The sequence below is a fragment of the Uloborus diversus genome, unplaced genomic scaffold (assembly GCF_026930045.1).
Source record: "Uloborus diversus isolate 005 unplaced genomic scaffold, Udiv.v.3.1 scaffold_14, whole genome shotgun sequence".
In the NCBI taxonomy this organism is placed as follows: Eukaryota; Metazoa; Arthropoda; class Arachnida; order Araneae; family Uloboridae; genus Uloborus; species Uloborus diversus.
Genome location: NW_026558098.1, coordinates 7,397,488 through 7,421,096, shown reverse-complemented (window position 1 = coordinate 7,421,096; position 23,609 = coordinate 7,397,488). Strand labels below are relative to the sequence as shown.

Here is a 23,609-nt window from a genome sequence, read left to right as displayed (position 1 = left end):
GGGGGGGGGGCTGCTGCATCCTGCATGTACTTAAGCAAGAACTTTTTTATTCCTCATAAATGTACTTTCTTTTTGAATTAAAATTCCGTTACTTGTCCTTCAGTCTCAATTATATGTGATGCTTTAGCTGGATAGCACTGCAGACCCCCTTGAATGGAGTCGCGGACCCCTGGGAGTCCGCGGACCACAGTTTGTGAAACTCTGCCTTAAGGCATTAGGATTCTGCTGTCGCTGCATGTGAGGTTGTTCTTCGACTATATTCGGGGCATGGGTGGTTTTAAAATGAAATTAAAGAGACAATATAGTAGTCATCTATACCTACTATGTCATAAAACATGTAACAACAAACTTTATAACCTACTGTAAAACTCAACTACAATACTGCCACTCAACTACAATAATCATGAGCTATCTATAATAAAAAAAATATTGTAACGGATCCGGCAAGACTTCCAACTTTCTTGAAAGGACGACACAGTTCTTGATAAAAACACAGGAGCTTTATTTACACTATGTACAGGAGAAATCGTTAACAACTGCTAAATTAATGATCAGCAATTAAACAAATATCACTCAACACCGTAAACTCAACGGTTACACACGTATTTACTTCCAAATACGAAAACAACACAGCGAAATGCCTCGCAATGAACAGAGGTAATACACTCTCCGTACAAATTCTCAATCGAAACTTAACTTTTTATCACGCGGGACGCTTTTATAAACATCGAAAGAAATCTCTCAAATATTCCAAACGCTTCTAGAAAATAGTAGACCGTTATCAAATTTTATCAATGAACAAAAAAGAAATAGGGGGCTCGTATACTTTAGCCATATGTATAGGGGTTGTATATTCATTACGGGAAACTATTTACAGGTTACGTTACTACAATAATTACTATTTACAGAATTTGTAACAATATATAATACCTTAAAGTACTAACTGGAATAAGTTGTAATGACTAAAATAACAGAGTGTTTATTTATAGACCTTCTACAAAACATACTTTTAGTATAAAACATAAACAATACCCAATAGCTGTCTGGCAAAAGTCCTTCAAATTTGTCAATCTTCATGCATTCTATGTCTTAAAACTGAAAAATATTAGCTATACCCATTTGTAAATCAAAAACAGGCTCCTCCGTGGCAAGTTTTCTTACATTTCTGATTACTTCATTTGTCAGAAAAAGTTTTGGGACATTATTCACACGAATAGGGCTTCTCATCAGCGTGAACTCACATGTGTTGCTTTAAGCTTTTAGTCGCAGTGAATATCTTAGAACAATGTTTGTACGAATAAGAGTTCTCACCAGTATAGACTCTCATATGTGTCTTTTTGTGTGTACTCATAGCTTGCGTTCGACGAACCTCACCGGTAGACCGGTAAGTAACCGGTTGCAAACTGCAGCGTTCTTAAGAGCTACCGGTTAACTGGTTGCTTCCGATGTCGTTCTATAAGCCTCACAGGTTAATCTACCGGTCAACCGCAACTTAAGCTGGTTGATTGACTGAGGGAACCACATGACATTTTTGACCAATCATAAGTATTTTTCACCTGCGTGTTATTCGTCTGCGCCATGGCTGCGCAAGTAACCGGTGATCAACCGAAAGCGTTCGATGAAGCATTGGTTCGTGAACAACCGGTTAGTAACCGCTGACGTCATTGCTGTCACGTGATTAACCAACGGGGAGCTACCAGTCGTGCTCGTCGAACGTAAGCATAGAGAATGTCATCGAACAAACTTCACACAAATAGGGCTTCTCGCCGGTGTGATGTCTCATGTGTTGCGTTAAATATACACAATCAGTAGATAACTTAACACAATGCTCGCACGAATAAGGTTTCCCACCAGTACGGACTTTCAAATGGGTCGTTAAAACTGAACCGTCAGAAAATGCCTTTAAACAATAGTCACATGAATATGGCTTCGCACTCATGTGCTCGTTAAGTGTGAACTCATAGAACATGTCTTTGAACAAACTTCACATGAATAAGGCGACTTGTCAGTTTGAGCTGTAATGTGTTCCTTTAAAATTTAAGACCGAGTGAATGACATAGAACAATGTGCGCACGTATAAGGTTTCTCACCAGTACATATGTAGTCTCAAATGTACCTTTAAACGTGAATGGCCAGAAAATGACTTTGAACAATATTCACACAAATACGTTTTTTTCAGCAGTATGGACTCTCTTGTGTGTCATTAGATGTGAAAATTGAGTGAATGCCTTCGAACAATGTTCTCATGAATATGGCTTTTCGCCAGTGTGTACTCTTTTATGTATCTTAAGATCTGAAGAGCGAGGAAATGCCTTCAAACAATATGCACAAGAATACGGTTTTTCACCAGTATGGAGCCTCATGTGTGCCATTAGATGTGAAGATTGAGTGAATGCCTTCGAACAATGTTTGCACGAATATGGCTTCTCGCCAGTGTGGACTCTTTTATGTATCTTAAGATCTGAAGGGCGAGAAAATGCCTTTAAACAATATGCACAAGAATACGGTTTTTCACCAGTATGGACTCTAATGTGTGCCATTCGATGTGAAAATTGAGTGAAGGCCTTCGAACAATGTTCGCACGAATATGGCTTTTCGCCAGTGTGGACTCTTTTATGTATCTTAAGATCTGAAAGGCAAGAAAATGCCTTAGAACAAACCTCACACGAATAAGGCTTCTCGTCAGTGTGAGCTCTCATGTGTTTCCTTAAATTTGCAGATTGAGTAAATGACATGGAACAATGTTCACACGCATAAGGTTTCTCGCCAGTGTGGACTCTCTTATGCCTCTTTAAAACTGAATTGCAAGAAAATGCCTTTGAACAATATTCACACGAATACGGTTTTTCACCAGTATGGATTCGCACATGTCTCATTAGATTTGCAGATTGATTGAATGCCTTCGAGCAATGTTCACACGAATAAGGCTTCTCACCAGTATGGGTTCTCATATGAGTCTTCAAGAATAAGCCCCGAGCAAATGCCTTTGAACAAAAGTCACACGAATATGGCTTATCACCAGTGTGCTCTTTTTCATGCCTCTTAAGGTCTGAAACATCAGAAAAAGCCTTTGAGCAATATTCACAGGAATGCTGTGTCTCACTAACGCAGACCTTTAAATTATGCGCCATTGGAACCAATCTCCCAAAGATTGGATTTCTGCCAAAGATGATATGTCAAATTATTCACCAGTGACTAAAGTATTCGAATATACTTTTACTCGGAAACCACAAGAGTTTAATCTTTCTTAAGCATTAATTTTGTACATTGGTCGGGGTTCAAAATTTGTAAATATTTGGCGAGGAACATTTTGGAGGGCAAGAGATATGACACAGAACAAAATCTAGACGCTGGTAGCAATTCTAACTTGTTTATCAGACGATAAGCTTCTTCAAATTAAGACTTCACAAAACTGCTGAAACTTTCAAGAACGTAGTTTCCTAAAGATACGCACACAAAAGGAAGGCGCCCGTACAGCGTTCTTACTAGTTCCTTCAGGATTGTTGTCAATTTCGAAAAATAGAAACTGAATTACTAAAAAGCTATTCCATACAGAAAAGGAATTTTAAATCTTTTTGCATAACTACTTGGTCTGTTTCAAACTTCTAAAAACATTCTTGGTTCTTTGCAACTAAGTGTGAGGCATGACTTTTAAGTGATATGGTGCACACGAAAGTTAAAACAATGAGAAATAGATAAAGACGTTTTATACTTATGGTTTTGATAATTTAACACTATTTTCATTCAATTAATATTAATTTTCTTAGTGTTATTTAGATAAGCAGCAGCAAGGTATGGTTGTACTGACCATCAATGTTTTTGCTGCACAAAGCTGCAGCTTAAGTATCAAATTTGAGTACTTTAGGTATCGTTTGTTCAATAGAATACCACTTTGCTCAACGAGTAAAAAGTTGAAAGATTTCGGAAATTACAGAAACGAAAGTTTGCAAATGAATTTGGATGTAATTATTTTATTGACACTCAACAAACAGCAAATGTGTTTTCGTGATAGCATAAGCAAAAAGGGTTATGGTATCAGATTTGAAAGTATGCAGTTTTGGATATAATTATTGGCGATATTTTGAAAAAGATTCTTGGTGTTCAGAAATATACACTTCAGCATACCGGAGAAAGTGTTCTGGTTTCCTTCGTCGGTTCAGTTGGAAACAGTGCTCCACTTAAGTCTCAAAACCTCGAAAAATTGCATACTTGAGCCTTGTTTCTTGATACTTTGATTTCAACTAACTTCTTTAGAGGAAAGAGTACAGAAAGGTCAGTGTTGTTGAAGTAAAAAATTCATAAGTTTTTGATGTCTGCTGTCCCATAATTCAGATTACTGCTGAAAATAATTAAAAGAATTTATTACTTAGGAGAAAAAAATCAAAGTAGATAAGAGTCATTCTCAGAAAAGCAAGAATTTTATAATTGGTGGGAGGAAAAACTTAAATCGAGTTTATATTTATTTATTTTAAAGATAAAACATAGCTTTAGTCGTAGTACTGTTGTAGCGGTTTCGATAGTATATACGAATTAGTTATTTAAACACTAAATAAATGATTTCCACAGAGGTAACACTGCTTGTCACATAACATTGATACTCAATATAAGGTAGTTGTCTATACAGTGCAGAACCTTTTATCCGGGAACCAATAAACCGGGAAACCAGAAAACCGGCAACTTTTTCCCTACTTTCCCGTTATTTTTTTTAAATAAGCAATTTTGGCAATTTTTGAAAAATTAAGCTTTTTTTTTTCTTTTTTTGAAATACCAAAAAGAATATGAACGATTTCTTAATAAACAACATATTACTCACGCATAACTCGAGAAAATGTTTGCAAACACTAACTTAAAATGGTTATCCTTTATGCGGGTCAAAATTTCCGAAATATTTTCTTGAACTAAAAAGTACATTCGTAAGTTTGAAATTTTCGTGTTTTATTCTAATTGATAGCTAAGGAAATGAATATTGTCGCATAGAAAGCGAATTTTTTTATACACATAGTAGAAATTTGCAGATTTAGGTTCAAAAACTTATTCTTTGCCCTTCCCTTCATTTTCTTTCGTTTTAAAACATCGAAAAGTGGTGGATTTTTTTTTCTTTTCCAAACAGAATGTGAGGGTCTCATGTATTATGAATAACTTAAGTTTTTTAGTGTTTAAATTATTCTCACAATAATAGTTTTTTATATTTCGATATTCATAAGCATTTCTGAACTGTTTTCTTCTTATTTTAATATGCTTAACTATTTATTATATAGTAATTTAAATTTTACAAACAATCGGCCAATAGCGCTTTTTAGCAATCCAGAAAACCGGGAAATTCAGATATCCGGGATAGCGATGGTCCCGAACTTCCCGGATAATTGGTTCTCTACTGTACTAAGTAACTTATTTGATAAATTTGAAGGCTGCTTCACATTTAGAGCAAGCTCTTTGTTAGTTTCTTGCATTAACTTAACCCCATCTTCAGTTTCATGCTCTACATTTTTTGTTTATACCTTACAATATGATTTCACCAGTAAATGTATTCAACTCAATCACATTACTGCACAACTAACTACCTACATCCCTAAAGGATCTTATATCAAGAAAACGGTCTTTTTTTCCTTGCATTCAAGAAAGTTATAAAAATAAAAGTGTTTGTGTAAATACGTATTTATATTTTTTCCTTTTGGCTTCAACTTTACTTTCTAATGTAAGGCAGTCTCAGTAGGGGAGACTGGTGTATGGGAGGTCATTATGATTTCTCGGAAAGTGAATAACTCAGATTTAAACTGATTGGTGCTTTCAATTCACGATTAAGGTCAGTTTTCAGGGTCAGATTAATTAAGGCACAATTTGCGTTTGCAAGAGTTAAAATATACTATACGTAAGCAATTCTGCATGGTTACGTTTCAAATTTAACACGAAGTTTTAAATCATTTTCCCTTAGGTGAATCACGACCACGCGGAATACGAAAGCTCAACCCCATATTTTGACAGGAGCAATGCGGGAAGGGGTTAAATAACGTTCTTCAACAATTACCTACCACTATTTGAATAGCGCCTCCCATTTTCGTTTCCTTTAAAAAAAATCTGGTTTTTGTCCGATCTGTTCTAAATATGGCACAGAGGTTCTTTGATACTCAGGAATTCCCATTCACATAGAGTAGTTTTTGCCCCGCTAAGGGGGGGGGGGGGTCCTCATAAAAAAGTTTTTGTAAGATCTTTTCCAAATTTGGCAGAGGTCCTTTTATTTTCAGGAATTCACAGAGTACTTTGTGCCCCTCTATGCAAGGGGGGGGGGGGCTCACGGGGGAGGGGGGTTCTTGTTATAAAAACCAAGTTTTTGTTGAATCTTTCTAAACATAGCGCAGAGGTTTTTTGATGCTAAGGAATTCACATAGTGTAGTGTTCAGACCCCGCTATGAGGGGTGATCTCCATAAAATGGGTTTCTCTTTAAAAAATCCATTTTTTTTCGGATCTTTTCCAAATTTTGCAGAGGTTCTTTGACACTCGGAAATCCACATGGGGTTGTTTTCCATAGGGTAGAATTCATATGGTGTACCACCCTATGTGACCTCCTGAGCATTAAAGGACCTATGTGCCAAATTTGGAAAATATCCGACAAAAGCTGATTTCTTGTAAGGAAAACTATTTTTCTCCTTATAGTGGGAAGAATAATTTAAACTACTACACATTAAGATGCAAGGTTGATCATGCATCGCAATCCAACTACATGGATAAACCGAAAAAACAAAACTTGATTTATAGACCGGGATCCCTAGCTCTTTTTCGTTATTCATTACTAACAAGCTAATTTTCCGTTAGTAGCTTCATTTTGTCGAGATGCCCAACTTCAGCAAGTACAAAAATTTTGTAAGTGGTAGCGAACAGGGGTAATAAGGACACAGTTTGTTGATTTGGCAGTTATCAAATATTTATAACTGGGTTTTTTTTAATAATTCTCATAATAATTATATAAATTAGCCGAAAAAAAATTGTCCTACAAAATGCACGATTTGATCAAAGATGTCCAACTTTTGCAACATGTACTAGTTACGAAGACATGAAATATAATTACTAACCAGCTGAATTTTTTTCGTCAGTTAGTTAATATTTATATAATTTAAGACACACATTGTCCTACAAATTGCGTGGTATGCTTTTCTGGTCTGACACTCCAAACTTATCCATACCGCAGGACCTTTTTTTCAGTAACTGTAGGACACTAATACCACGTGATAGATTTGTGTGTTTTGTGCCCAAGTAAAACAATGTCCTACGACAAAACACGTATATAATTGTTATTTTCGTTTTCCGAAACATAACACAAAGTGAAAATATATTTATTGAAATAAATCAACTTTATTATCTTATACAAAAAAAAAAAAAAAAAACCTTTAAACAAAAAATAAATTAAGAAAAGGGTACTCCCCCCCAAAAAAAAAAAAAAATTTACAGAGAGTCACCATTTTCTAAGGGGGGAGAACCCCTCCCTAAAGTTTCTGAACATTAAGATACGCAGTAGAGATCAGCCATCGGCCATCTTGAAAAATATTCGAGCACGCTATTTCAATAATAATGGCTAAAGAGCATTAGTGCCCAAAAATGGCGGCGAAAGAAGAGGGAGGGGGGTCATGACACAGAATGCGCCATTGAAAAATTTCATGGCTGTTCTCGAATGTGGATTTACTGTCATTTTTCTGATGTTTCCTTATTTTAAAGGATGTGGGGCTGCAAAATTTGGGGGGAGTCACCATTTTCTGGTGGGGAGAATTTTTTTCCTAATGTTTCTGAATACTGAGACATGTAGTAGAGATCAGCCATCGACCATCTCGAAAAACATTCGAACACGTTATTTCAATAATAATGGCTAAAGAGCATTAGTGCCCAAAAATGGCGGCGAAGAATGAGAAAAAGGGGGCCCAGTTGAAACGTTTCATGGCGGTTCTCGAACGTGGATTTATTCTCATTTTTTAAGGGTTTCCTTATATTGGGGGGGAGGGCGCTGCAAAATTAAGGGGGGGGCACCACTTTTTGGGGGGAATTACCCATCCCTAAAGTTTCTGAATATTAAGACACGTAGTAAAGACCAGCCATCGGCCATCTCGAAAAACATTCGAGCACGTTATTTAAATAATGGCTAAAGAGCATTAGTGCCCAAAAATGGCGGCGAAGACAGGGAAAAGGGGGGGGGGGGTCATGATGCAGAATGCGCTGTTTTTATTTTTGAATCTGATTTTTAAATGTGCTTTTAGTCACTCTTTAAAATTTTTTTTTTTTTTTTTTGAGGAAGGGAAGCGGGAGGGGGAGGACCTCTGGCAAAGTGTTCAATTATCACTACGTGCAAAACAGATTAGACATCTGCCATCTCCAAAATCATTCCAGCATTTTTTTCTAAAATCCACAGCTTAATCAGTGCGCCCTTTATAGTTCAAAATCACCCCTCCCCCCATACAAATCACCCCTTGTTCTGAAAAACAGGAAAAAACACTGCCATATATGTGTACTACGTACACGCCCACATAAGTAATCTCATGACATAACTATAACTAAAATATATGCAGTTTAACACATCAATGTAACTAGTGTAATCCAATCAGTACCACGTTTTGTTTTGCGCATCAATGTCTAATTTTAAACCGGAATAGCCAAATGTGCTGCGTTTTCCTCACAAAATCTGCAGAAGTTCACCTGCAGAAATTTTGAAGACTTCTGCAGATATTTTAAAGATTTGAGGCTTTACAGGAAAACCTGCAGTTTTCATGCAGAAATCTGCAGTTTTTCTGCTGAAAATTGGTCATCTTTAATCCCCCGCCAACCCGCCCTGGCAGACCAAGCGATAAATGCTTGGCTATGTATGTACTTTCATTCCATACAGACATTTTTAATGTGCCTTATGAGCATTTTTTTGTGTAGCCAGCTCTTGGTCTATTACTTCTCTAACACCAGAAACATTTTGGCTATTTTCACTTATGCATGATACATCTTCATCAGTTGGGTACTCGGTGATTTAAATTCCGTCATTAACTGCAACAATATCCACAAAACCTTTGGTTGATTGAATTTTCATTTTCTTTTGGAAAAGAATCTCCATTACTTGTAAATTTGTCAGAGATTTATTAGATTCACTTCGTCCTTTTTGTTCATACAAACTTGAGGAAACAAACGACTTGGACTTATGGAGTTACGTTAGCAATTAAAATTTAACGCCAGTCATGAAATAAAATTCCGATTTATCGAATATTTCGACTCAAAGAAATTTGGCTAATCAAAGTAAATAACATTAATTTTTCATTCAGTTAGACGGGAATAAAGATTCACTTCGGCTTGTCAAAGTTTTCGGATCATCGATGTTCGACATACTGAAGTTTCATTGTATACAGTATGCAAAAAAGTGCATCCAAAAGACAACGGTTGAAAAAATTGGAAAATTTAAAAAATAGAAAATGCTGTCAGCAAAAATATTTTAGAATTATGTTATTAATTAGGTTTAGGGCGATTCCACAGTATTGTGCGCGTTGCGGACATGACATTTGTAAACTTTGATTAACCATAACTCAGCAAAAAATTGAATAATACAAATGCCTTTTCTTCCTGTTAAATCAAAACACATTACCCTTCATAAAGCAGAGCATATTTAAGCATTAAAATAACTTTAAACTCCTTTAAAAAACCAAAAAAACAAAACAGCATTGCGGACATGATGCAGAAAACCTGGCATATGACCGAGTCCTCAAGCATATGGAACATTCTCTGAATTTTATAAGTAGATTAGAATTTTCTTTACCCTACAAGTTCAGCGTATGTTTACCTAAAGGAAATGAAAAGTTTTTTAAAGAAAGTAAAAGGATTTTGCAGAGAATTAGCAAATCAAAATTAATCAGTGTGTTGGGGACATGACAAAAAGTTCACCTCTCTGTTTCCTGCTTCCTGACATTTTTCTAAGACATTCAATCAATTCATGCATTATATATTTCTATTAATAACTTAAATATTTTATGATTTCTAATATATTGACCTATTTTTTTTATTATTATTTGCTTAAAACATTTAAAATTAGTTTTTTTGTAATGTCAACATTTTAATAGTATAAGCAAACAAAAATAGATATATCCATAATAGGATTTATTAATTACAGTAAACCCCCGACACAAAAGTTAATTGTGCAGTTTTTTTTAACCATCAATTATGCAGGATATATTTGCTTTAATATGTTTTATTTAATTAGAAATATTTAATGTTATAATGCAAGAAAAAAATTCTTACGTTTGTTGATCTGCAACGTTGCGAATATTATGACTAATTCAAAATTTAAAAAAAAAAAAAAAAAAAAAATTAATTAATAAAATAAATGAATGAAAAAATTATAATTTTCTTTTCATCACATGACTGTAACATGGTAAATAGATTTTTTAAAAAATACAATTTTGAAAATGTACCATTTAACTGCAACGCTTCAACACACATTTGAAAATTTTTCTTTAAAATGACAACATTTTCTTGTACACACACCCCATTAAAACACAAAAGCTAAATATGCAGTATTTTTTAGTCATTCATTATACAGTTACAATATTTGTTTTAATATATTTTGTTTAATTAGAAATATTAAATGTTATAACACCAGAAAAAAGAAAATTTTTGATTTGTCATGTCCGCAACATTGGGGACATGACCAATTTAAAAACTAAAAAAAAGAATACTGAACATAAAAAATTATAATTTTTTTTCTTCACATCTATAGCATACCAAATAAGCAGAATAAATACAATTCTGAAGAAAAAAACTTATTTATTGCAACACAGCAGTAAACACTTGAACATTTTTCATTGAAACAGTGACATTTTCTTCAAAATGCACCCCATTTTAAACTATAAAAGCTAAATATACAGTTTTTTAATTCATCAATTTTACAAATGCAATATTTTTTTTAATATGACATGTTTAATTAGAAAAATTACATGTCATGACAGCAAAAGAAAGATTTTTTTCTGTTCGTCATGTCCACAACTTTTGAACTCCATGCTTTTATATTTTTTGAAATTTATAGATTTGTTCCATTTTTTAACAAAAATATTTTTATATTCATAAACTATATTTAATCACTTTTAATTTGATGTATAAAACCATTGAAATTATCAACAAAAAAAAATTAAGCATATCAGGCTACAAATACTGCAGAATCATCCTTTATTAAATAACTGAATTAACTAATTATTGAAGTATCATGGTTCCCTCTAATTCTGATGGGAGAAATGTATCTGGTGGATTGCCCCCAAGCGAGTCTTGTCTTAATAGCACGTTTTTACAACTCATTTCGAGGAACAGAATATGTACACCACATTCAAGTTTCGTGTCCTGTGTAAGCATAAAATAAATTGAAGTTATGATTTTTTTTTTCTTTAAGAGTGCCCAAGCATTGCTTAGTTTGCTTGGGAGGACGCACCACAGTTAAAAACATTCATCCGTACTGTCGTGGAGAATGATGCTTTTAGTTACTATCTTGATAAGTAATGAAGAAAATTTTTAAAAAATCATATGACATATCAAATAGAAGGAAATTTCAAGGCAAAAATATCACACCCAAAAATGCAGGGTTTTTCGGCCGCCATCTTGAAAAATTACATTTGTAAAATCAAAAACAGGCTCTCCGTGATGAGTTTTCTTATATTTCTCATTACTTCATTTGTCAGAAAAAGTTATGGGACATTATTCCAGGGGTGATTGTGAGTTCATCAAAAAATACCTGAAACTTTCAAAGCGAGACCGGGGGGGGGGGGGGGGGGGGGCGGTAATCTTTGACCCTTATTACTTAAGTGCACCTTTGCCATAGTATTAAATAGTTCTGAGCCAAAATATTGTGTGTACATGTGACTAAATTTTTAATGGGTTACAAAGTTACTTTTGAGCTGGTGTTATACAAATTATCTTGACATTTATTTGTCCATCTTAAAGGATAGGCGTCCATCTTAAGGCTCTTGCAGGTATATTTGATGAGTATTATATAATTTTAAAAAATCGCGGAGGTAGGGAGATAAAAACATAACAAAAAAAAACATTAATTCCGGTATTTTTGGACATAAAAATACCGGAACACAATCACCCCTGATTATTCACACGAATAGGGCTTCTCATCAGCGTGAACCCTTCATGTGTTGCTTTAAGCTTTAAGTCACAGTGAATACCTTAGAACAATGTTTGCACGAATAAGGTTTCTCACCAGTATGGACTCTTGATTCCCAGACCGAGTGAAAGCTTTAAAACAATATTCGCACGAATAAGGTTTCTCACCAGAATGAACTCTGATGTGTGACATCAGATGTGAATTACATGTGTGTCTTTATGTGTGCACTTGTAGAAAATGCCACTGAACAAACTTAACACGAACAGGGCTTCTTGCCGGCGTGACGTCTCATGTGTTGCCTTAAATTTGCAGATACAGTAAATGACTTAGAACAAGGTTCACATGAATATGGTTTCTCACCAGTATAGGCTCTCATATGTCTCTGTAAGTGTGAACTCGAAGAACATGCCTTTGAACAAACTTCACATGAATAAGGTGACTTGTCAGCGTGAGCTGTCATGTGCTCCTTTAAAATTTCAGACTGAGTGAATGACAGAGAACAATGTCCGCATGTATAAGGTTTCTCACCAGTATCAGGGTGGCGACAAGAACTGGAAAAAAAAGTTCCCTGACTTTTCCCTGATTTCTCCGATTAAGTTCACCAAATTTCCCTGATTTACGTTACTTATAATAATGGTTTCCTTTCTTTGCCCTACCTGAAAAGCATTGCATATTAAATAAAATGCAGTGTTTAGAACGGTTTATGCTGTTAATTAAAAATATATTTTGATAAGATGCTTCCCCTTTTTTTTTGGTAAAAATAGTGTATTAAAAATTATCGGCAGAGAAATATTGTAGGAAATCTAAAACAAATACTTTACTTAAAGGAAACAGTTAACATAAGAATTCTAAGAAATTATTAAGATCACTCTTGAAGACATATCTAATCATGATAAAACTAAAAAAGTTAAATGAAAATAATCTTGAACTGAATTTTCAAGCAGTATAAGTGTTGCTGCAAGAACAACAAGTGATTGTTAAAGTTTAGAAGTAATGTAGTTGGACTTACGTAAATAATACTGTCGTCTGGAGGTAAACGGTAGTATCTGCAGAGATAAGTTTTCGAGATATTTGAAGAAATGTGTGGTGGATTCAGTACTAACAATAGGAAAATGTTAGAATTAATTTTGCGCCTCTTTTCCAGCGTAAACCAAATAAGTAAGTATGTACAGTAAAGATAACGTACCATAGAATGACAAAAATGCAAAAAAAAAAAAAAAACTGCTGTTACTACCCTTTACCTGCACAGGGCAGAATAGACATATTTATGTAAAACAAATTGAAATCTTCCAACAACCAGTCATATTGAGCTATTCCCTAACCAAGAACTTAAGTTTTAATGAATGGATACAGCATTTTAACTATTAAAAATTAATAAAAATATATTTACTTATTTACACAACTCAATTTCAAATGATTTCATTAGTTGTCAAAAAAAAAATCATAGATTACTTTAGTAACAAACAACATTGAAATGAAAAAAAAAAAAAAACAATTAGTAATAGTTTCAAAATATATATATGCATATGGTTTTAAAATAAAAGAGTTTTGAAGTCTGAAAAAAAAAAAAAAAAACCCTGAGTGTAATTTGAAGTGACAGCGAATAATACCATGGCTAAAAACAATTTTGATTTTCAGTCAAAATTCAATTTTAATACAACAAATAATTGGTGGAAAATTTGTAGGGAACTAAAGTACTTCATTTTGCTAAGAAAAAAAGAATTTTTTCTTCATTTGATCAATTTTCCCTGAATTTTTGTTATTTTTTCAATATTTCCTGATATTTCCCTGATTTTTCCCTGAGTGATAAAGTTCCCAGACTTTTCCCTGATCTCCCTGATCTGTCGCCACCCTGAGTATGGACTCTTATGTGTCTCATTAGATGTGAAGATTGAGTGAATGCCTTCGAACACTGTTCGCACGAATATGGCTTTTCGCCAGTGTGTACTCTTTTATGTATCTTAAGAAATGAAGGGCGAGAAAATGCCCTTGAACAATATTCACAAGAATACGGTTTTTCACCAGTATGGAGACTCATGTGTGCCATTAGACTTGAAGATTGAGTGAATGCCTTCAAACAATGTTCGCACGAATATGGCTTTTCGCCAGTGTGTACTCTTTTATGTATCTTAAGAGTTGAAGGGCGAGAAAATGTCTTTGGACAATATTCACAAGAAAACAGTTTTACACCAGTATGAACAATCATGTGTGACAATAGATGTGAAGATCGAGTGAATGCTTTCGAACAATGTTCGCACGAATATGGCTTTTCGCCAGTGTGTACTCTTTTATGTATCTCAAGAATTGAAGGGCGAGAAAATGCCCTTGAACAATATTCACAAGAATACGGTTTTTCACCAGTATTCAGACTTGGACAATGGAGACTCATGTGTGCATATAGATGTGAAGATTGAGTGAATGCCTTCGAACACTGTTCGCACGAATATGGCTTTTCGCCAGTGTGTACTCTTTTATGTATCTTAAGAATTGAAGGGCGAGAAAATGCCCTTGAACAATATTCACAAGAATACGGTTTTTCACCAGTATGGAGACTCATGTGTGCCATTAGACTTGAAGATTGAGTGAATGCCTTCGAACAATGTTCGCACGAATATGGCTTTTCGCCAGTGTGTACTCTTTTATGTATCTTAAGAATTGAAGGGCGAGAAAATGCCCTTGAACAATATTCACAAGAATACGGTTTTTCACCAGTATGAACAATCACGTGTGACAATAGATGTGAAGATCGAGTGAATGCTTTCGAACAATGTTCGCACGAATATGGCTTTTCGCCAGTGTGTACTCTTTTATGCATCTTAAGATCTGAAAGTCTAGAAAATGACTTAGAACAAACCTCACATGAAAAAGGATTTTCGTCAGTGTGAACTCTCATGTGTTTCCTTAAATGTGAAGATCGAGTGAATGCCTTCAAACACTGTTTGCACGAATACGGCTTTTCACCAGTATGGAGACTCATGTGTGCCATTAGATGTGAAGATTGAGTGAATGCCTTCGAACAATGTTCGCACGAATATGGCCTTTCGCCAGTGTGTATTCTTTTATGTATCTTAAGAGTCGAAGGGAGAGAAAATGACTTGGAACAATGATCACATGTATAAGGTTTCTCGCCAGTGTGGACTCTCCTATGCGTCTTTAAAACTGAATTGGAAGAAAATACCTTCGAGCAATATTCACACGAATATGGTTTTTCACCTGTATGGACTCTTACATGTGCCATTAGACTTGCATATTGAGTGAATGCCGTCGAACAATGTCCGCACGAATATGGTTTCTCACCAGTATGGGTAATCATATGTTTCTTCAGATGTGAGTCATAACGAAACGTTTTTGAACAATATTCACACGAATATGGCTTCTCACCAATGTGGACTCTTGCATGCCGCTTAAGGTCTGAAACAGCAGAAAACGCCTTTGAGCAATACTCACAGGAATGCTGTTTCTCACCAACGCAGACCTTTAAATTATGCGTCATCGAAATAAATCTACCAAAGATGGCATTTCCGCTAAAGATGATATGCCAAATTATTCACCAGTGACTAAAGTATTTGAATATACCTTTACTCGGAAACCACAAGGATTTATTCCTTTTTAAGCATAAAGTTCTACATTAGTCAGGGCTCAAAATTTGATTGTAAATATTTGGCAATGAAGATTTTGAAGGGTAAAAGACATAACACAGAACAAAACCTATATGCTGGTACCAATTCTAACATGCTTATCAGACGATAAGTTTCTACAAATTACGACTTCACAAAACTGCTAAAACTTTCAAGAACGTAATTTTCTAAACAGACACACATTATCCGATTTTTATCTACACAAAAGCGTGTACAGCGTTCTTACTAGTTTCTTAAGGATTGTTGTCAATTTCGAGAAATGGAAACTGAATTACTAATAAGCTATTCTATACAGAAAAATGGAATTTAAATCTTTTTACATAACTAAAGATCTCAAACTTCTGAAAACATTCTTGGTTCCTTGCAACTAAGTACTATACGGCATGTCTTGTAAGTGATATGGTGCACACGAAAGTTAAAAACAATGAGAAAGATATAAAGATGTTTTAAACTTACGGTTTTGATAATTCAACACTACTCTCATTAACTTCATAAAAATATTCTAAGTGTTATTTAGGTAAGCGGCAGCAAGTTATGTATCTACTGACCATCAATGCTTTTGCTCATGTCTCTTTCTGCTGCACAAAGCTGCAAAACTGCTTAAGTATCAAATTTGAGTACTTTAGGCATCATTTGTTCAATAGAATATCCCTTTGCTCAATAACGAGTGAAAATTTGAAAGACTTTGGAAATCACAGAAATTGAACTTTTTCAAAGGAATTAGGTATTGATTCTTTCATTGACACACAACAAATAGCAAATGTGTTTTAGTGATAGTATAAGCAAAAACAGTTACGGTATCACATTTGAAAATATGCAGTTTTGGATATAATTAATGGCAATATTTTGAAAAAGATTCTGGGTGTTCCAGGATATACACTTCAGCATACCAGAGCAAGTGTTCTTGTTTCCTTCTTTAGTTTAGTTGGAAACAGCTCTCCAATTAAGTCTCAAAACTTTGGAAAATTGTATGCTTGAGCCTCATTTCTTGAAACCTTAATTTCAATAAACTTCTTTAGATGAACGAGCAGAGGAAGGTAAGTGTTGTTGAAGTCAAAAATCAAAAATTCATAGCATATTTTGATGTCTGCTGTCCCATAATCCAGATTACTGCTGAAAATAATGAAAAGAATTTATCACTCAAAAGGAAAAAGCTTAAACAACAGTAGATTAGACTCATTCTTAGAAAAGCAAGAATTTCCCCCCCCCCCCCCCCATAAAATGGGTTTACCTTTGAAAAATCCAATTTTTTTCTGATCTTTTTCAAATTTCGCTACATGTTCTTTGATTCTCGGAAATCCACATAAGGTAGCTTCCCATAGGGTAGTATTCATATGGAGTACTACCCCATGCAGTGGCAGCCCTAGGTTTTGTGAGGCTCCCAGTTAAAAAATATGAATTACTGTATAGGGATGTCCATCACAAGAGTAATGTTACCCCCCCCCCCCCACTAAGAGCGAGAACCCTTAAAAAAGTGATCAAAAATCCCTAGAAACAGCCTCTTAAGGATAGATTTTAACACTATTAGTTTTAGCCATGTCTTCCATTTCTTCCACTTAGTGTACACCCCTGTTAATTTATAAATAAAATGGATGTATATTGATATAATTTAATCATAATTCCTGATTAGTCCAATTCTTCCCGACTCTCCATTAATTATTTTAATTTTTAATATGTAAGTAAATGAACCTTAGGAGGGAAAAAATGAAAACTATTAAAAGTAATCACAAAATTAACATAAAAGCCTCATATAAAATTTTTTATAATTAAAACTTAATAAGGAAATGTTTTTAACGTTACCCCATAAAAACCTCCCAGATGCGGTCGCATTTTTCGCAGATCATTGGCCATCCTCTGGAGCAGAGGTTGAGAATCCCTGTTTTAGGAAACTTATTACTGCAAATTTCAAGGCAAAAACAAAAATGTACCCCCCCCCCCCCCCCCACCTCATCCGAAAACAACGTCCGAGATTAATCTTCATGGCCAACGAGAGGCGGTGTCAGCCTGTAGCCAGAAACTTGGGGCACACTGACTTGCGTGTTTCCATGGCTCAATATTGGTTTGTATCTCCAATTTTAATTTCTGGGCTCGCTCTATTTATCGCAAGAACTTTCCGGAGCCGTGGCCTTGGCATGAAAGTTCAAAGGAATTGGAGAATTTTTCATAATTCATCTAAATTCTTTTTTAAAAATTGTTACAGTGCTTCATATTCAATTCCTTAATTCTTAGTTTTATGTGGTGTTATTATGTGGTTTCAGCTTGTAGAATCTATATCTTTCCCACTACACTCTTAATATATATTTTACAAATGTAATATTTTATGATTTAAATACGGGCAGTAGTACTTGAATAATGTCTATTTTAAATGAATTTTTTTAAGGAAGAAAAGTTGTTTCATAGTACTCATAATAAATTTCCGAAATAGTAGGGTAATTAATAAAACGTCATGTTGTGTCAATTTCGGAGAAAACATTTTTTTTCCACTATTGTTGTACATTCATTCGTATATTCAACAGATGCAAATGTTTTAAATTGTCATCATTGATATTTATTCAATAATTCGCGATTGCGCTGTTATCAGAAATATCTGTTTGAAATTATAGTACGAGTTCTCAAAAATATTTCATAGGAAAAGAAATCTCTTAATACTGGAGTTAATATTGAAACATTATGTGGCTTAAGTTTCGAAGATTCAATATTTTCACATTTATATTTGATTTATTTATTTCGAAATTGTAAATACAGTAGGTTCTCTGTTAAACGACTTTCTCTATTTAACGACGTCTTTTCACAGTCCCAGTGGCCCACTGGGACTGTGAAAAGACGTCGTGTAGTGTTAAAAGCATTCTACTTAAGGACGCTTTCTACTTAAGGGCGATTTTTTGTGGTACCTTCAAAGTCGTTAAACAGAGAGCCAACTGCATATTGTTAGCTATTGAAAGAAAAATTATCGATTCGCATGCAAATCGTTCTGTGCATGTCAGCTGGGTGCAGGCTGTAGCAATCGATGTCATCGCCAATCGACGTGTGCCAAGTCGACGTGTATAAGACACATGCATTGAAAAGGAATGAGGTGGTGTTTGGAATGAGAGTGACTATCAAGTTGATAGATGAGATCGTTTTTCTTTTTGTTTTAGGCGATTCGATTTTTTCTTTATTATCTTGTAAATAGGTATGCTTGTTTGAGTGTTCAAATAAACGACGAGTTTTTTAAAATTAGTTTTTCTTTCAAAAACAATTGCTACATGGATTTAGAACAATGTTAAAGTTCAGAAAAAGAATTTTTATCCAACAAATATTTCATGAATTAATTTTGAGCAACAGTACTTGAAAAATGTCTCTCTTAAATGAACTGTTAAAAAACAAACAAAAAATCATTCAATAATAAACATAAATGAAACTTTATGCAGTGTCAGTTTCGGAGAGTGCATATTTTTCTATCTAGCGTTGCGCATATATTGTGTGTGTGTGTGTGTACAAATGCAAATATTTCAGTATATGTATTTATTATAGCTTATTTCATTTATTTAAATCAAAATGGTCAGTAATTACATAGCTAATCATATTTTGAATGTTCATCATTGGTATTTATTTGAAAAGTCATAGCCAATAGTTCTTGGAAATATCAGTTTAAACTAAAGGTTTGTTCTTAAAAATATTTCATAGGATGATATTTTTGTTGGGGTTATTAAAGAAACGTTATGTACCAACCAGCTTCTGATATTCCATACTTATTCCTCTACAGTTATTTTAATATTCTGCAAAAAGAATATTTTACTGTATTTATTGTAATCATTCATGTACACAGCTATTTGTATTTTGAATCAATATAGTTAAAAATCTTTCCATTATACACGAGTAAGAGTACTTGGAAAATATCTGCGAAGACGTATAAATGAAGTACTATATGGTAATCAGTTTCTGAGTACATGAAATACACCGCCAACTCGGCCATTCTAGCCGATGACTGCAGTTTTGTGCTTATTAGCACTCATCACAAATACTAAAAATAATATAACATATTAGTACTAATCACAAATACTCAGTAACTTACAGTGTCTGAGTATTTGTATTTTTCCCTCAATGTTGTTGTTATATATATTTTACAAATAGTACTCGCATGGCGATGCCCGTGCTAAGAATCTAAAGGAAGTCCGTTGAATAAAAGAAATCCACGCCCCCATCGTCCCCTCCCTCTGATGTGAACCAACATTGTATTACATTTACAATTGCTTTAAAGCTTAAAATAATCATACAACTATATTGTTCACTGCCTAATGTGCCCAGGACCACGCTACCGGAAACCTGCCCTTTTGCAAGTGAAGCAGAAAATCCGTTGATTAAAAAAAATTTAAGCCCCCGCCCACTCCCACTGACATGAAATGATCACTTTTCTTTAACTAAAATGTATAAATACCTTTTCAAAAAAACCTATTAAAGTTTCTTTGATATTTAAAACTATTTTCCAAAACATTATATTTTTTTACTGTTTGCTTTAAAACTAAAATAATTTTCCAAGTGTATATTTGTAACCAAGCCGTTAGCGAGTGAAGCAAACTCTGACTGATTAGCTATCCCATCTGTATAGCTAAAAAAGAAAAAAAAACTCCCGTGGCACATTCCAAAATCGTTATCAGAAAAAAAAAAGGAGTATATTTCATTCGGTTAAAAACAAATCAAACGTTTCTGTGGATTGCAAAACAATTCACCAAAACATTAAACTACAACATACAGTTGCTTTGAAACTTAAAATAATCCTCCAACTATTGTTATCCTCTAACTCGTCAAGCGACCACACTACCGGAACCCAGCACTTTTGCGAGTGAAGCGAGTGTTTTTCTTTTGCAATTAAAAATGTTACGGGAAATAGACAATTAAAGGCATCGAATTACATTAACAGTAGCTTTCCAAAGTAAATAATTAATCAGATCTATTGCTCATCGCCAGACTGGCCAAATGACCTTGCTACCGTAACTCAGCCGATTAGCAATCCGATCAAAGAAAAAAACACCCTTGTTTAATAGGAATCCCCCTCCCCCTCTGATGGAAAATAATTATTTTCCTTTCACTAAAATGCGTAAACACCCTTTAAAATCCTAAAAACAACTTTTTGCAATTTAAATATTTTGCAAAGTAAACAAATAATAATTTCTATTTCAATGGAATGTTCGCATTTATTTATGACTCGACCTATTCTTTTAGCAAGTCATTTTATTTGTTAATGGATCATTTAAAGTCTCTTTGGCGAATTACTTTAAGGAGGAGGCGACAGCGAATCCCTGTTTCCATTACATTGCCATTGATTGGTGGATGCAGGGGTTCCGTTAAGCGCCTCTTGCGGTCAAAATGGGCAAAGTACAATAAAAAATAAACTGAATTTAAAACTTTTCATTGATTGGTTGATGCATGAGCGAATCATAGTTGCATCGGTTTAACACAGAAAAGTCATAAATTGTCAAGCCCCTTTAAGCGTCAATGCCATCTAGTAGGGCCGTCCTCCAATATAATAAAGTTTTCAAAGAGCGTTGATCGCCCTTTAAAACCATCCTCAGGGAATAGTTTCGAAAATATTAATTAGAATGAGTCTAATAGCATCAAAAACACCCTTTCAAATGAAAGAAATATTCCTCAATATCGCCATTAAAACAAACATATGATTGACTCTTAAAAATAGCATTAACAAAACCAGTAAGAATCAGATTTTTTTTAAAGGCTACACATCCGTTAAAATTGTACATGAAAACATCGCCTTGCAAAAACCTAGTCAAATGGGAAATATATTTTAAATGCCCTGCTGTAGATAAAGCCTCAACACATTAAAAACCGACAGCAAGAAATTTTACTTAACATTCAAGAAAGTGGCAACAAAATATATTTAACAGCTTTTCTTCAAGTTAAAATTAATCTTGCGCAAAAAATGGCGGAAGAAATATCTTTTTGAAATAAATTAATTTTTACTTCAAACGCTTATAACTTTTTTGTAGTCCTTTTCAATGTCCGCCGCTGTAGTCTTTGCCGATATTTTTGAAATGGTTATTTTTTCATGGGCTTTCCAATGGTACAAAAAACGAAAAAAATCGGACAATTTCTTGGCATTGACATATGATCAAGTGAGCATAAAATTGATTTTTTAATTAATGTCTCCGTTAATTAGCATCCTACGTGGTTGAGGCTGGAATATTCGTGACCCTCGTAAATTTTCGAATTTTTCAATACCTAGTTTGATCCTGAATTCTAGCCTGTTCTTGAGCATTTTGCATATAAGTGCGCAACATTCCCCATCCCGTTTCACCTCCTTGAAATTGAAAAGTTCAAAAATCCTTTCTTAGTACACGCTTACGTCATAAAATAAACCTATGTCCCAAATTTCAGTTTTCTAGCCTCAGTAGTTTTGGCTGTGCATTGATTGTCAGTCAAGCTATTTTATATATACAGATAAATATAAATATATAACTATTTTGAACTAATTAATATAGTTGCTATATATTATTAAATTCAATTATTATCCATTGATAAAATCATTTTTTACTTCTTATAATTATTATATAATTAATATTAATTCTTTCAGATAAATGTAAATATATAACTATTTTGAACTAATTAATATAGTTGCTATATATTATTAAATTCAATTATTATCCATTGATAAATTCATTTTTTACTTCTTATAATTATTATTTAATTAATATTAATTCTTTCTTCTCTTCTACAATTTTTTGAAGATAAACTTTAAAGTAAATGAATAACAGTACTTTCTCATCCAAATCAGAAAAGATTTTTTGTAGTAGAGTAGGAATTGAATGACTCAAACAGATTACCATTTTCGTGTAGTAAAATTATTTTCAGTTGTATTCAAACTTGGTTGAGTTTCATAATAATTATAGTTTGAAATCACACATGATCAAGTTTTGTTCTTCCATTTTATTTGAATTCAAAATTATTCTCATAAAACATGGGTGAAACATAAACACTAGCAGCAAAGAATATAAATTGAGTAGCATGGCTTGAATTTTTTTCAAATAAAGGTTTTGATGTCCAAAAATAGGAATGAAGCAATTCCCTTTTCCATTGAAATGCTCTTAACTGCTCCGCTACGCATCCTCAGCTACGTCACGAATTTCATCCCCCTTGAACCTGTTTCACCAGATGGTCCGACCCTCGGGCCTGACCCTTGGGGGGCCAAGGTGCACATTGGATCAGTATTAGTGCATGCTTGAAGTAGTTTGCCGGTGCTTGACAAAACCTGTTCGTCCTCGTTTTGCACTTATAATGGCACCTCTTGTTCAACAGAGCTTTCAAGTAGGTCAAACTTGTTCTAAAAAGACTTTAAAAAATCGGGAAAAAAGTTTCTAAATCCAAGTCAGCGCGGGGTCCTTTGCGGCCGCATGGACTACACGGCCCTGGAGCTGACCCTGACCCCATGTGAAGTCCTGACCATTTCAGGACCTATGTGCCAAATTTGGAAGACATCCCACAAAAGATGAATTCTTGTAAGGAAAAAAATAATAGTTTAAAAAACTAAAAAAACACGCTTTCGTAGCAAAATGAACTGAAAAGTGAAAAATAATCTTTGCATGATAGTAGTTGACCAATCACTTACTTTTAATGTAATACAAAAAAGCGTGGGGTGCTGTCTATTTACATTTTTGCTTGGACAACAAATGGAAGAAATTCAAGACAACTGATAAGAAGCCCCCCACGCTTTTTTGTATTACATTAAAAGTAAGTGATTGGTCAACTACTATCATCCAAAGATTATTTTTCACTTTTTAGTTCATTTTGCTACAAAAGCGTGTTTTTTTAGTTTTTTAAACTATTATTTTATTTTTCTGCTTTTTAGTCTTATGTTGGAGAATTATCA

At 34.1% G+C, this 23,609-nt stretch overlaps 1 protein-coding gene and 1 pseudogene across 1 annotated transcript; both read right to left on the bottom strand.

The window, feature by feature from the left end:
- Positions 1 to 1,862: 1,862 nt before the first annotated feature.
- Positions 1,863 to 12,486, bottom strand: LOC129232891 (zinc finger protein 271-like; annotated as a pseudogene).
- A 560-nt stretch (positions 12,487 to 13,046) lies between these two features.
- LOC129232890 (zinc finger protein 271-like) lies at positions 13,047 to 15,348 on the bottom strand. Its single transcript, XM_054866993.1, has 3 exons — positions 14,350 to 15,348; positions 14,123 to 14,265; positions 13,047 to 13,065 (listed from the first exon to the last, which is right to left on the bottom strand). The coding sequence occupies exons 1-3, from the start codon at positions 15,346 to 15,348 to the stop codon at positions 13,047 to 13,049; spliced, it is 1,161 nt and encodes a 386-aa protein (XP_054722968.1).
- Positions 15,349 to 23,609: the final 8,261 nt, after the last annotated feature.

What these genes read in the sequence shown, in the direction of transcription:
- LOC129232890 (XM_054866993.1), bottom strand. Translation starts at nt 15,348, where the DNA reads ATGGCACATGTAAGAGTCCATACAGGTGAAAAACCATATTCGTGTGAA. An exon ending in CGTGCGAACATTGTTCGAAA is followed by an intron (nt 14,266 to 14,349) that starts GCATTCACTCGA and finishes TATTGTCCAAAG; the next exon opens with ACATTTTCTCGCCCTTCAAC.